This window comes from Magallana gigas, chromosome 8 (assembly GCF_963853765.1).
Source record: "Magallana gigas chromosome 8, xbMagGiga1.1, whole genome shotgun sequence".
Lineage (NCBI taxonomy): Eukaryota > Metazoa > Mollusca > Bivalvia > Ostreida > Ostreidae > Magallana > Magallana gigas.
The window spans coordinates 47,198,589-47,214,257 of NC_088860.1; the positions used below are offsets into that span (position 1 = coordinate 47,198,589).

The 15,669-nt window shown below is 42.8% G+C and overlaps 1 protein-coding gene and 1 pseudogene across 1 annotated transcript; both read right to left on the bottom strand.

The window, feature by feature from the left end:
- Positions 1 to 1,473: 1,473 nt before the first annotated feature.
- Positions 1,474 to 3,338, bottom strand: LOC136271027 (uncharacterized). The gene is made up of 5 exons (XM_066070097.1): positions 2,964 to 3,338; positions 2,649 to 2,780; positions 2,320 to 2,472; positions 1,732 to 2,010; positions 1,474 to 1,497 (listed from the first exon to the last, which is right to left on the bottom strand). The coding sequence occupies exons 1-5, from the start codon at positions 3,336 to 3,338 to the stop codon at positions 1,474 to 1,476; spliced, it is 963 nt and encodes a 320-aa protein (XP_065926169.1).
- A 6,774-nt stretch (positions 3,339 to 10,112) lies between these two features.
- Positions 10,113 to 15,669, bottom strand: part of LOC136271028 (dynein axonemal heavy chain 2-like) — a 44,489-nt pseudogene continuing 38,932 nt past the window's right edge.

Sequence of the window (15,669 nt, forward strand, 5' to 3'; positions counted from 1 at the left end):
CATCACCAAAAAAAAAAAACCCCAAAAAAACAACATTTTATAGATTTTTTAAAATATACCGAAGACAACATACTATAGAATACCGGAGAAACGTATCCAGGAGAAAACGTGTCTCCAGCTCCACGAAAAACGTACAGGCACACTTCATCTTGGAGCAAACGTACCCTCTAGAAATCGTAAATAAGATTTGAAAGAGTTTAAAAATTATTCAATGATACAATAAAATAAATTATATAAATATATTGTTATACAAATTAATAAAAAAGAAAAATACTGCTGCGGCCCTAATACGATTCCGTAGGTTCATTATTGTTTATATATCATTGACGAGTTTATTGGGTGCCGAATTAACCAAGTGACGAATTGACCACCTACACGTTTGTACCGCAGCAAACGACCATTGATGGACGGTAACCTTCAGGTTGCACAACACTATTAATTTTTACTATATATTCTTACCAAAATTACGCAACTTTAGATACGGGTAGCAAGTTTAAAACAAACTTCTGGGTAAATTCCTCTTTACAACTTTTAAAACAATAGTTCCTAACCAATTTAGTAGCAAAAAACACACAGCCATCCACAAAGGCGAGGTATAGAATAGGGTACTTTTTATATCCTATAACCAGGCACTATAACCAGGATATGCGCATGCGTGAACCAACTTTCCATCGGGATCGGTAAACGATTGGGAGGAAATTCGAAAGCTATTTGGAGGAACTTCGAACTGATATATGTGCAATTTAAAAATGCGATTTTTATATGAAAAATATGATCAGAAGTGATAAAAATGTTATGTACATTAGATTTTACACCAATAAATTAAATAAATAATTGAGAGAACAATCAAAATCAATGTTACAGGAAAACAACAGGCATTTAGCATCGGAGGGGGGGGGGTTGGAATGGGGGCAGGGACAGGGGGACGGGACTGCCCCCCTCCAACACACGTTTTCTCGCAGCAAATATTTTTCTTGAATTTACTTATAAAAAAGTAAATTAACATACAGTTGCACCCCCCCCCCCCCAATGTTTTTGGGACCATGTAAAATTTGAAATGAAAGAGAGGAAATAAACTGTGAAATTGAAGTTAAAGGTACACTTAGCCCCCTACCCCCACGGATTAGGATTTTCAATTATTTAAAAAGTATTTTTGAGTTGGGGTTTTTTTCAAGGCAAGATTGGATGAGTCTGCCCTCAACCCACTTTGCTACGATGCTATGTGCCTGAACAAAATATCATGGTTTCATTACATACATGTATGCTAGTATAAAGACTTTATGTAAACCAATATTATCTCGTGCATTGTTCCTTTCACCAGGTTCTACAAACACCTTAGTCCAAAATAAATAAAAAAATCCAAGATTAGGAGGGGAAGAAAGGAGAAATTTATTTTCTTTTTTTTTTTACTCAGGAGCTATTTTGTTGGGGGGGGGGTATTAGGGGTGAACATGTCACTCACCCCTTGTAGATCTACCCATGACCTATCACCAGGGTCTGTATACACATAACCAGGGTCAGTATACCCATCACCATGGTCTCCAGGGTCAGAGTACGTATCACCAGAGTCTGTGTGCCCATCACCAGAGTCTGTACACCCATAACCAGGGTCAGTATACCCATCACCAGGGTCTTCATACCTATCACCAGGGTCAGAGTACGTATCACCAGAGTCTGTGTGCCCATCACCAGGGTCTGTATACCCATAACCAGGGCCAGTATACCCATCACCAGAGTCTCCATACCTATCACCAGGGTCAGAGTACATGTCACCAGAATCTGTGTGCCCATCACCATTGTCTGTTTACCCATAACCAGGGCCAGTATACCCATCACCAGGGTCTCCATACCTATCACCAGGGTCAGAGTACGTATCACCAGAATCTGTGTGCCCATCACCAGAGTCTGTACACCCATAACCAGGGCCAGAATGCCCACCACAAGGGTCTCCATACCTATCACCAGGGTCAGAGTACGTCTCACCAGAATCTGTGTACCCATCACCAGAGTCTGTACACCAATAACCAGGGTCAGTATACCCATCACCAGGGTCTCCATACCTATCACCAGGGTCAGAGTACGTATCACCAGAGTCTGTGTGCCCATCACCAGAGTCTGTACACCCATAACCAGGGTCAGTTTACCCATCACCAGGGTCTCCATACCTATCACCAGGGTCAGAGTACGTATCACCAGAGTTTGTGTGCCCATCACCAGGGTCTGTATACTCATAATCAGGGCCAGTATACCCATCACCAGGGTCTCCATACCTATCACCAGGGACAGAGTACGTATCACCAGAGTCTGTGTGCCTATCACCAGGGTCTGTACACCGATAACCAGGGCCAGTATACCCATCACCAGGGTCTCCATACCTATCACCAGGGTCATTATATCCATCACTAGTGTTTGTGTGCCCAACAACGGGGTCTGTACACCCATCACCAGGGTCAGTATACCAATCACCCGGGTCTGTACACCCATAACCAGGGTCAGTATACCCATCACCAGGGTCTTCATATCTATCACCAGGTTCAGAGTGCGTATCACCAGAGTCCCATAACCAGGGTCAGTATACCCATCACCAGGGTGTGTACACCCATAACCAGGGTCAGTATCCCCATCACCAGGGTCTCCATACCTATCACCAGGGTCAGAGTACGTATCACCAGAGTCTGTGTGCTCATCACCAGGGTCTGTACATCCGTAGCCAAAGTCAGTATACCCATCACCAAGGTCTCAATACCTATCACCAGGGTCAGAGTACGTATCACCAGGGTCTGTGTGCCCATCACCAGAGTCTGTACACCCATAACCAGGGCCGGTATACCCATCATCAGGGTCTCAATACCTATCACCAGGGTCAGAGTACATATCACCAGAGTTTGTGTGCCCATCACCAGGGTCTGTACACCCATAACCAGGGTCAGTATACCCATCACCAGGGCCAGTATACCCATCACCAGGGTCTCCATACCTATCACCAGGGTCATTATATCCATCATCAGAGTTTGTGTGCCCAACAACGGGGTCTGTACACCGATCACCAGGGTCAGTATACCAATCACCCGGGTCTCTACACCCATAACCAGGGTCAGTATACCCATCACCAGGGTCTTTATATCTATCACCAGGATCAGAGTGCGTATCACCAGAGTCTGTACACCCATAACCATGGTCAGTATACCCATCACCAGGGTATGTACACCCATAACCAGGGTCAGTATACCTATCACCAGGGTATGTACACCCATTACCAGGGTCGGCATACCCATCACCAGGGTCTCAATACCTATCACCAGGGTCAGAGTACGTATCACCAGAGTCTGTGTGCTCATGACCAGAGTCTGTACACCCATAGCCATGGTCAGTATACCCATCACCAGGGTCTCAATACCTATCACCAGGGTCATAATGCCTATCACCAGAGTCAGAGTACGTATCACCAGAACTGTAAACATATCACCTGGGTCATTATACCTTTTAGTAGGGTCAGTGTTCGTAGTACTAGGGTCTGTGTGCCCATCATCATGGTCTGTATATTCATAACAAAGGTCAGTTTACCCTTCACCAGGGTCTTAATACTTTTCACCAGGATAGTGTACGCATCAATAGGGTCTGTGTGCCCATCACCAGGGTCAGTATACCTAACACAACAGTCAGTGCACTTATTATTAGGGTTTGTATATCCATTACCTGAGTCAGGTAATACTGACCCTGTTGATAAGTAGAGTGACCCTGGTGATAGGTATACTGATCCTGGTGAAGATTACACATACCTTGGTGATACGTACACTCATGACCCTTGTGATAGGTAAACTGATTCAGGTGATGGTTATACTTACCCTGGTTATAGATTTCGAGATTCTGGTGTTACGTATGCTGACCTTATAATATCAACACTTTTGTGTATACCGACTCTGGTGATGGATACATACTGACCCCTGTGATTGGCTACAGACCCTTGTGATACGTACACTGAATCTGTCGCTAGGTATACTGACCCTGGTGATAGAGAATGTGATAGATATACTGGTGATAAATGTACTGACTCTTGTGATAGGTATACTGACCTTGGAGATGGGCCCTCAGACCCACGGATGCGTACACTGACACGGTAAACTAACTCTGGTGATAGGTAATAGGTACAGTTATCCTGGTGAAAGTCTACTGATCAAGGTAATGGATGTACAAACCCTGATGATAAGTGCACTGACTGTTGTGATAGATATACTGACCCTAATGATGGGCACACAGACCCTATTGATTCGTAAACTATTCCTGGTGATAAGTATTTAGACCCTGGTGATGGGCATACTGGCCCTGGTTATGGGTGTACAGACTCTGGTGATGGGCACACAGACTCTGGTGATACGTACTCTGACCCTGGTGATAGGTATGGAGACCCTGGTGATGGGTATACTGACCCTGGTTATGGGTATACAGACCCTGGTGATGGGCACACAGACTCTGGTGATACGTACTCTGACCCTGGTGATAGGTATGAAGACCCTGGTGATGGGTATACTGACCCTGGTTATGGGTGTACAGACTCTGGTGAAGGGCACACAGACTCTGGTGATACACACTCTGACCCTGGTGATAGGTATGGAGACCCTGGTGATGGGTATACTGGCCCTGGTTATGGGTATACAGACCCTGGTGATGGGCACACAGACTCTGGTGATACGTACTCTGACCCTGGTGATAGGTATGGAGACCCTGGTGATGGGTATACTGACCCTGGTTATGGGTATCCAGACCCTGGTGATGGGCACACAAACTCTGGTGACACGTACTCTGACCCTGGTGATAGGTATGGAGACCCTGGTGATGGGTATCCAGACCCTGGTGATGGGCACACAAACTCTGGTGATACGTACTCTGATCCTAATGATAGGTATGGAGACCCTGGTGATGGGTATACTGACCCTGGTTATTGGTGTACAGACTCTGGTGATGGACACACAGACTCTGGTGATACGTACTCTGACCCTGGTGATAGGTATGGAGACCCTGGTGATGGGTATACTGGCCCTGGTTATGGGTATCCAGACCCTGGTGATGGGCACACAAACTCTGGTGACACGTACTCTGACCCTGGTGATAGGTATGGAGACCCTGGTGATGGGTATACTGGCCCTGGTTATGGGTGTACAGACTCTGGTGAAGGGCACACAGACTCTGGTGATACGTACTCTGACCCTGGTGATAGGTATGAAGACCCTGGTGATGGGTATACTGGCCCTGGTTATGGATGTACAGACTCTGGTGAAGGGCACATAGACTCTGGTGATACGTACTCTGACCCTGGTGATAGTATGAAGACCCTGGTGATGGATATACAGACCCTGGTGATGGGCACACAAACTCTGGTGACACGTACTCTGACCCTGGTGATAGGTATGGAGACCCTGGTGATGGGTATACTGGCCCTGGTTATGGGTGTACAGACTCTGGTGATGGGCACACAGACTCTGGTGATACGTACTCTGACCCTGGTGATAGGTATGGAGACCCTGGTGATGGGTATACTGGCCCTGTTATGGGTATACAGACCCTGGTGATGGGCACACAGACTCTGGTGATACGTACTCTGACCCTGGTGATAGGTATGAAGACCCTGGTGATGGGTATACTGGCCCTGGTTATGGGTGTACAGACTCTGGTGAAGGGCACACAGACTCTGGTGATATGTACTCTGACCCTGGTGATAGGTATGGAGACCCTGGTGATGGGTATACTGGCCCTGGTTATGGGTGTACAGACCCTGGTGATGGGCACACAGACTCTGGTGATACGTACTCTGACCCTGGTGATAGGTATGGAGACCCTGGTGATGGGTATACTGGCCCTGGTTATGGGTGTACAGACTCTGGTGATGGGCACACAGACTCTGGTGATACGTACTCTGACCCTGGTGATAGGTATGGAGACCCTGGTGATGGGTATACTGGCCCTTGTTATGGGTATCCAGACCCTGGTGATGGGCACACAAACTCTGGTGACACGTACTCTGACCCTGGTGATAGGTATGGAGACCCTGGTGATGGGTATACTGGCCCTGGTTATGGGTGTACAGACTCTGGTGAAGGGCACACAGACTCTGGTGATACGTACTCTGACCCTGGTGATAGGTATGAAGACCCTGGTGATGGGTATACTGGCCCTGGTTATGGGTGTACAGACTCTGGTGAAGGGCACACAGACTCTGGTGATACGTACTCTGACCCTGGTGATAGGTATGGAGACCCTGGTGATGGGTATACTGGCCCTGGTTATGGGTGTACAGACTCTGGTGATGGGCACACAGACTCTGGTGATACGTACTCTGACCCTGGTGATAGGTATGGAGACCCTGGTGATGGGTATACTGGCCCTTGTTATGGGTATCCAGACCCTGGTGATGGGCACACAAACTCTGGTGACACGTACTCTGACCCTGGTGATAGGTATGGAGACCCTGGTGATGGGTATACTGGCCCTGGTTATGGGTGTACAGACTCTGGTGAAGGGCACACAGACTCTGGTGATACGTACTCTGACCCTGGTGATAGGTATGAAGACCCTGGTGATGGGTATACTGGCCCTGGTTATGGGTGTACAGACTCTGGTGAAGGGCACATAGACTCTGGTGATACGTACTCTGACCCTGGTGATAGTATGAAGACCCTGGTGATGGATATACAGACCCTGGTGATGGGCACACAAACTCTGGTGACACGTACTCTGACCCTGGTGATAGGTATGGAGACCCTGGTGATGGGTATACTGGCCCTGGTTATGGGTGTACAGACTCTGGTGATGGGCACACAGACTCTGGTGATACGTACTCTGACCCTGGTGATAGGTATGGAGACCCTGGTGATGGGTATACTGGCCCTGTTATGGGTATACAGACCCTGGTGATGGGCACACAGACTCTGGTGATACGTACTCTGACCCTGGTGATAGGTATGGAGACCCTGGTGATGGGTATACTGGCCCTGTTATGGGTATACAGACCCTGGTGATGGGCACACAGACTCTGGTGATACGTACTCTGACCCTGGTGATAGGTATGGAGACCCTGGTGATGGGTATACTGGCCCTGGTTATGGGTGTACAGACTCTGGTGATGGGCACACAGACTCTGGTGATACGTACTCTGACCCTGGTGATAGGTATGGAGACCCTGGTGATGGGTATACTGGCCCTGGTTATGGGTGTACAGACTCTGGTGATGGGCACACAGACTCTGGTGATACGTACTCTGACCCTGGTGATAGGTATGGAGACCCTGGTGATGGGTATACTGGCCCTTGTTATGGGTATACAGACCCTGGTGATGGGCACACAGACTCTGGTGATACGTACTCTGACCCTGGTGATAGGTATGAAGACCCTGGTGATGGGTATACTGGCCCTGGTTATGGGTATACAGACCCTGGTGATGGGCACACAGACTCTGGTGATAGGTATGAAGACCCTGGTGATGGGTATACTGGCCCTGGTTATAGGTGTACAGACTCTGGTGAAGGGCACACAGACTCTGGTGATACGTACTCTGACGCTGGTTATAGGTATGAAGACCCTGTGATGGGTATACTGGCCCTGGTTATGGGTGTACAGACCCTGGTGATGGGCACACAGACTCTGGTGATACGTTCTCTGACCCTGATGATAGGTATGGAGACCCTTTGATGGGTATACTGGCCCTGGTTATGGGTGTACAGACCCTGGTGATGGGCACACAGACTCTGGTGATACGTTCTCTGACCCTGGTGATATGTATGGAGACCCTGGTGATGGGTATACTGACACCCTGGTTATTGGTGTACAGACTCTGGTGATGGGCACACAGACTCTGGTGATACGTACTCTGACCCTGGTAATAGGTATGGAGACCCTGGTGATGGGTATACTAGCCCTGGTTATGGGTGTACAGACTCTGGTGATTGGCACACAGACTCTGGTATTACGTACTCTGACCCTGGAGACCATGATGGGTATACTGATCCTGGTTTTGTGTATACAGACCCTGGTGATAGGTCATGGGTAGATCTACAAGGGGTCAGTGACATGTTCACCCCTAATACCCCCCCACCCCCCCCCCCCCAACAAAATAGCCCCTGAGTAAAAAAAAAAAGGAAAATAGATTTCTTCTTTCTTCCCCTCCTAGTCTTGCATTTTTTATTTATTTTGGACTAAGGTGTTTGTAGAACCTGGTGAATGGAACAATGCACGAGATAATATTGGTTTACATAAAGTCTTTATACTAGCATACATGTATGTAATGAAACCATGATATTTTGTTCAGGCACCTAGCATCGTAGCAAAGTGGGTTGAGGGCAGACTCATCCAATCTTGCCTTGAAAAAAAAAACCCAACTCAAAAATACTTTTTAAATAATTGAAAATCCTAATCCGTGGGGGTAGGGGGCTAAGTGTACCTTTAACTTCAATTTCACAGTTTATTTCCTCTCTTTCATTTCAAATTTTACATGGTCCCAAAAACATTGGGGGGGGGGGGGTGCAACTGTATGTTAATTTACTTTTTTATAAGTGAATTCAAGAAAAATATTTGCTGCGAGAAAACGTGTGCTGGAGGGGGGCAGTCCCGTGTCCCTGCCCCCATTCCAACCCCCCCCCCCCCCCTCCGATGCTAAGTGCCTGTTGTTTTCCTGTAACATTGATTTTGATTGTTCTCTCAATTATTTATTTAATTTTTTGGTGTAAAATCTAATGTACATAACATTTTTATCACTTCTGATCATATTTTTCATATAAAAATCGCATTTTTAAATTGCACATATATCAGTTCGAAGTTCCTCCAAATAGCTTTCGAATTTCCTCCCAATCGTTTACCGATCCCGATGGAAAGTTGGTTCACGCATGCGCACATCCTGGTTATAGTGCCTGGTTATAGGATATAAAAAGTACCCTATTCTATACCTCCTTGCTGCGGTACAAACGTGTAGGTGGTCAATTCGTCACTTGGTTAATTCGGCACCCAATAAACTCGTCAATGATATATAAATAAATTAATAATGAACCTACGGTATCGTATTAGGGCCGCAGCAGTATTTTTCTTTTTTATTAATTTGTTATAACAATATATTCATATAATTTATTTTATTGTATCATTGAATAATTTTTAAACTCTTTCAAATCTTATTTACGATTTCTAGAGGGTACGTTTGCTCCAAGTTGAAATGTACCTGTACGTTTTTCGTGGAGCTGGAGACACGTTTTCTCCTGGATACGTTTCTCCGGTATTCTATAGTATGTTGTCTTCGGTATATTTTTAAAAATCTATAAAATGTTGTTTTTTTTTTGGTGATGATGGATATGAAATAGGTAGCAAAATTGCAGAGAAAATATATAACTCCTCATATATTTACCCCCACCGAGTATGATTCCTTCCATTTCTTACAGAAATTGATTGTAGTTCATAGCTCTGGAAAAACTGACAAGACTGAAATCACCGTTTATCGATTGGTCAAAACCTTCAACTAACTATTTAGAAAAATCACGGACTGCACAAAAAAATATTGACGATATGTCATACTTTTTCTGTTTCTTTTATCTAATGTACTAATGACATGTACATTAAAAATGATGTAGTTAATTTTATTTTTTTAATGATCAATTTATTTATTTGTTAAAAAGGATGTAAATATATGGCACGGATGCCAGAGGACATGGGTTCGAGTCGCGGTTGAGACTTGACTTTCCACAATCTGTAACAAATATCGCCCAAGGTACAATTCCCAAGGTCACTCCCTAGGAACACGTTTCACAACTTTTTCCTAACTCGTAGAATTCTACTCCTAAATTCGAGGATGAATTTCTACCAGAGAGTATGTGACAGGGTTAACAGGTGTGTGACTTTCAATCAATAATCGGGTCTCTACATCTCAGTGGTTAGAGCGCTGGCACGGTATGCCAGAGGCCCTGGGTTCGAGCCCCGCTTGAGACTTGACTTTTCACAACCTGTTACATATATACAACATTGGTTACTAGCTGTCACCAGATGTGGTCAGAAACGCTGTCACATAAATCATACGATTGGTCAGAAACCAGGTCATTACATTGTCACCTTCTCCAGAAAAATGAAACAAAAACATGAGATTCTTTATAATTCAACAAGTTTAATAGATTCAATAAATTAATGCTCAAAAATAAAACAATGGAATGTTAATACCATGATAGATGAAACAACACGTAGAGATGAGTTTTATGCACACACAAAAAAACTATAAATATTCATAGAACAAGATGCACAATTATCAATATAATTGATATCACAAAAATAAGAGCACTGCTTTGTCAGCTGTGTGTGGTGTACAAACTCGCAGAAAACCAATATAAATAATTATAGAAGTATTTGCACAATCATTCGTCATTATAATTGATATCACAAAAATAAGAGCACTGGTTTCTCGGCTGTGTGTGTGTGGTGTACAAGTCAATTCACAGATTTATCAAAAGTCACACAAGATTCTTGTCTTGACAATATAGTATTATATTCGTATTTGGATTCTTCTAAACTATCTTTGACATCACAGAAATCTCATTACATGGGTTATACATGTATGTACACAGAATCACGTAGAGATGAATTTTTACACACAGATAGTTAGAGATCACAGAAGTAGGTAGTCTTCAGGGATTCAATATTCACAGATTTTTTTCCCACACAAAATAGAAGACATATTTCACAAAAAGGAAGATCTCTCCATTTTATAACAGGGAGATGTTATTGTCAGAGTTAGTAGTCCAGACTCATCAGCAGGGCGGTTCCCCTCTTGACCCAGTGGTCCGGTGATTTCTCTCCCGCCTTCAGCTCCACGGCCACCACAAAGGAGGGTCTGCCCATGCCTCCCGCTCGGTTGGGGTAGTAGTAGCAGGGGGCCATGTACATTCCTGTTGACACAAAAAGACATTGGTCACTACGACTCTACAGCTTGATAAAGTCAATCTGTATATGGATTGATTTTTACAGATACATGTATTATCAATTTTGGCATACTGTAATTAAATTCTTTATTTCACGCAAGTACGCGTGTACTTAATTCCGTGATTCTGCTGTTTCGCATCAAATCGCCAGAATATTAAATTGCAAACACTTATTTTTTTTAATTTCATATACAACTGTAGTTCAACACTGTCTGAAAAATAATTACATCGACTTTGTAATATTTGAGGGTTGTTTCCTGCAATTTTACGCGAATATTAATTCCTTGTGTTTAATAAGGAATTTACAGTTACTGTATTTAATCATTGGAGAGACGAACCTTTAGCAACTTTCTTTTTGTTCTCAACAGGCTTGAAGTGGATGGTGGGCATCAGACACACCAGCTGCATGGGGTTAGCCTCCACCAAGATAGAGTTCTTCTTCTCCCAACCCGCTCCCTGCAGGAACAGGCCTTTGATGTACACACCGTCCTGAAATCAAACAAGCCCTTTATGAATACTGTACAATTTCACTTTAATGATAACACGTCCTGAATACTGTAAATTGTATGAGGTAAAATCAAATTAATGTTGTATATAATTATAAACACTTGGGGTTACCTTGGGTGGTCCGGTAATGTTGGAGTCATCCACGGTCATCACACTGAATTCCCACGACAACGAGTCCACGGATACCTACAAAACACACAATGACAAATTAATAATCAGATTATGTTATTTATAAAAATTATTTAAAACTTAGCTTTCATTGATTCCTACAACAGTGACATAGAAATGTACAACTTACGCTGTTCATACGAGCAGAGGTTTGAAGGACGGCCGTCAGGAATCCCGTGGGGAATGTGAACCCAGACATCCAGAAGATGGTTGGGGGGTGGGCGGTCAGGGCCCACTTCTCAAACTGCTCCACTCTCTGTACCAGGTCTCTGGTCCAGGCGGCCAGGGGCTTCAGTGAGGGGTACGCCTACAAAACATGTGATAATACATCAAATATGGGACAAATAGGGACTCAATGCTGTTGATTGTGAGGGCTGTGTCTACAAAAAATGAAATTATGGAAGGCTAAAAACCTAACAAACAGGGTCGTCTGTAAGGGGTACCGGTACATGTATGCCTACAAACAATAAAATGGGGAAGGGGGGAGGGGTTAACTGACAAACCTGGGAATTATTCTATTCAACATAAAAGAATTCTTTATAATTGACACACTTTGAACTGTTTGACAGTGTAAATGTAACACTGAACGTTGTAGAGACGTACCCTTAACCAGGACGGGGGGACATTGCCATCAAAGATACACTGGAATATGTTCTTTAGTTCCACAGTCATCACCACCAGACCCTGGATACCTTTCTCCAGGTCGGTCAGCGAGCGACGAATCTCCTCCATCAGAGCATTGTACCGCTGTATCTGTATATAAAACAAAGTCACAGTCAGTTAACTTACTGAGAGAGAGAGAGAGAGAGAGAGAGAGAGAGAGAGAGAGAGAGAGACGGGGGTATTTTATCGCTATATAAGTATATATGTATTAAACAGAGTCAGTTATAGATTTAAGGATTGAGAGAGAATCTCCTCAATCAGGGCATTGTTCTATTAAATCTGAACAGTCAGTTAGTTTAGTCACAGCAATAAGGAGAGAGAGAAAGCGAGAGAGAGACATACAGAGAAAGTGAGAGAAAGAGAGAGCGATGGAGCTAGGGAGACAGTAAGATATCAAAAGAAACACAAATAGATTGACAGATGGACAGACAGACAGACATCACATGTGTAACACCCACCTCTTGAAGCAGCACCACATTCAATGGTGACGGATCGACAGACAGGATTTTAGCGGTGTTGTCGTAGTCGATGTTCTCTGGGATCTGTTTGAAGATGTTGGCTGCTAGATCTAGGACCTGTAGTAATACATAGGAAGCAATCAGAAATACATGTCAAACAGTGTCACTGATTTAACATTTATATAGTGTAGGTTAAAGTCTGACAATGGCCTTATCCTTGCAATTTTTCTCAAATCTAAAACTGACCTTGTCCTCGCGACTCTCGCCCCCGCTGGCAGCAGAGATCTGGGGCTGTAGGGACAGCAGCGTGTTGAACAACATCCTGGTCTCCTGGATCTGGGACTGGATGTCCGCATTGGGGTGCTGACCGAATGCCTCTGGGGGGTCCACATTGGGCAGCATGCTGACATACTCCTTGTAGGAGGACAGGGGGCCGTCCTTGGGCACGTAGTACGTCGGCACAGAGGACACTCTGGATAAGGAAAAATAAAACAAACTAGATTCGATCTCGTTGCGAGCAACGAGTGGGTCTTCCGTCCAATTTTTGAATAGATAAGATTTAACTTATCAATTCAAAGATAAAATCGTAGATCTAAGCGAAAAAAAGAGAAAAAATTTTTGCGGCACTCGAGGCTTGAACCCGGGTCGCCTGGGCCATGTCCACGACTATACCGACTGAGCTACTCGGACTCCGCTTCAGAACTTTGACGCTTAATTTCTCGAGAATGCCTTGATCGATTTTAAATCTAATTACATATTTTTAATCAGTAAAAGGGTCACTATAAGGTGTAAAAATTTCAAAGAAAAATATTAAAAAATAAAAAAGTCGAAAAATTCAATTTTTCAAATTTCCTTCCGGTGACGACCGGAAGATACGGCGGACATTCTCTTGACCCAGGTACATTAGAAAAACGATAGATCTATCATTTCTGAAATTTTCAGCCTTTCATCTTTACTCGTTTTTGAGAAACTTGACAGACAAAATTGACTTTTTAAAATCGTAAACGGACGATAACTTCTGACCGGAAGTGTTTTTCCAAAAAAAAAAAATTATATATCAGCTTTAGATAAAAACACGTTTATATTGAAAATTTGAGCGAAATCGAACCAGCCATCTCCGAGAAATCGTCTGCACAAAATCGGTAAGAAAAAAAAAGAATAATAAGAATAAGAAAAGTGAAAAAGAAACAATAGAATAATAGAAGGGTCTTCCGCTGAAGACGGAAGACCCTAATAACAAGACACGATCTCGTTGCGAGCAACGAGGAGGTCTTCCGTTCGATTTTTAGAATGAAATATGACATCATCGACTTTGATTTTCGACAACAAAACATGTTATGAACAAAAGGAGTGAAGTACTAATGCTTTATTGTATTGCTTTTTATAAGTTCTCTTGCTTTTTTAAATACTTGCATTTCTTTCAATTAAGATAGAAAAGATCAAACTTATTAACCTCTGGTCCCTCAAAAACCCTAATTGGGAAAATCATTATATTGTTGAGATATATAAACGTATTATACCTAATCTAGCTTTAATAACCTTTCACAAAATATCCCTCAATAAAGGGCTATAGATAAAAGATTTTAGAGCTCTTTGATCCCCTAGTTTAAGGGGCAATCCCTTTTTGTTGAATTCAAATGAAAGGTCATTTAATTCTGAACACATTTTGTCAACAAGTGTTTAGAAATTCGTTACCGTTTTGGAGATATATAAGAAAGAAGGTTTTAGGGGCCGATCCCTTATCTCCTTTTAGGGGCCGTTTAACGAAATTTTGAAGGTTGCATTTTGTTGAGAACATCATTTTGAACAACTTTTCTTCGTACTGCATTACAAAATATATTTCCTTTCTGAGATATGGGTGATCAAAATTTAGGACTTTTGGCCCCTAAAACCCTTAATTACGTAACACATGATAAAATCATTACATTGCTTTGATACATAACTATAAGATAAACACATTTGCTTCTATAACATTTCACAAAATATCCCTCAATAAAGGGTAATAGATAAACGACTTTAGAGCCTTTTGCATCTTTTTGAACAACTTTTCTTCTGTACTGCATTTCAAAATATTTTACCTTTCTGAGATATGGGTGATCAAAACTTGGGACTTTTGGCCTCCAAAAACCCCAAATTACAAAACACATGACAAAACCAATACATTGCTTTGATACATAACTGCAGGATAAACACATTTGCTTCTATAACATTTCACAAAATATCCCTCAATAAAGGGCTATAGATAAAATACTTTAGAGCCCTTCGGTCCCCTAATTTTAGGGGCCAGTCCCTTTTTCTTGATATCAAATGAAAGGTTATTTAATTCTAAACAAATTTTGTTCAACAAGTGTTTAGAAATTCGTTACCGTTCTGGAGATATATGAGAAGGAAGGTTTAAGGGGCCGATCCCATCACTCTTTATAGGGGCCGTTTAACGAAATTTTGAAGGTTGCATTTTGTTGAGAACATCATTTTGAACAACTTTTCTTCTGTATTGCATTACAAAATATATTTCCTTTCTGAGATATGGGTGATCATAATTTTGGACTTTTGGCCCCTAAAAACCCTTAATTACGTAACACATCATAAAATCATTACATTGCTTGAATACATTACTATAAGATAAACACATTTGCTTCTATAACATTTCACAAACTATCTCTCAGTAAAGAGCTTCAGATTAAAGAATTAAGAGCCCTTTGGTCCCCTAATTTAAGTGGCCAGCCCCTTTTTCCTGATATCAAATAAAAGGTCATTTAATTCTACACAAATTTTGTTCAACAAGTGCTTAGAAATTTGTTACCGTTCTAGAGATATATGAGAAAGAAGGTTTTAGGGGCCAGTCCCTTATCTCCTTTTAGGGGTCGTTTAACGAAATTCTGACCGTTGCATTTTATTAAGAACATCATTTTGAACAACTTTTCTTTAATCCT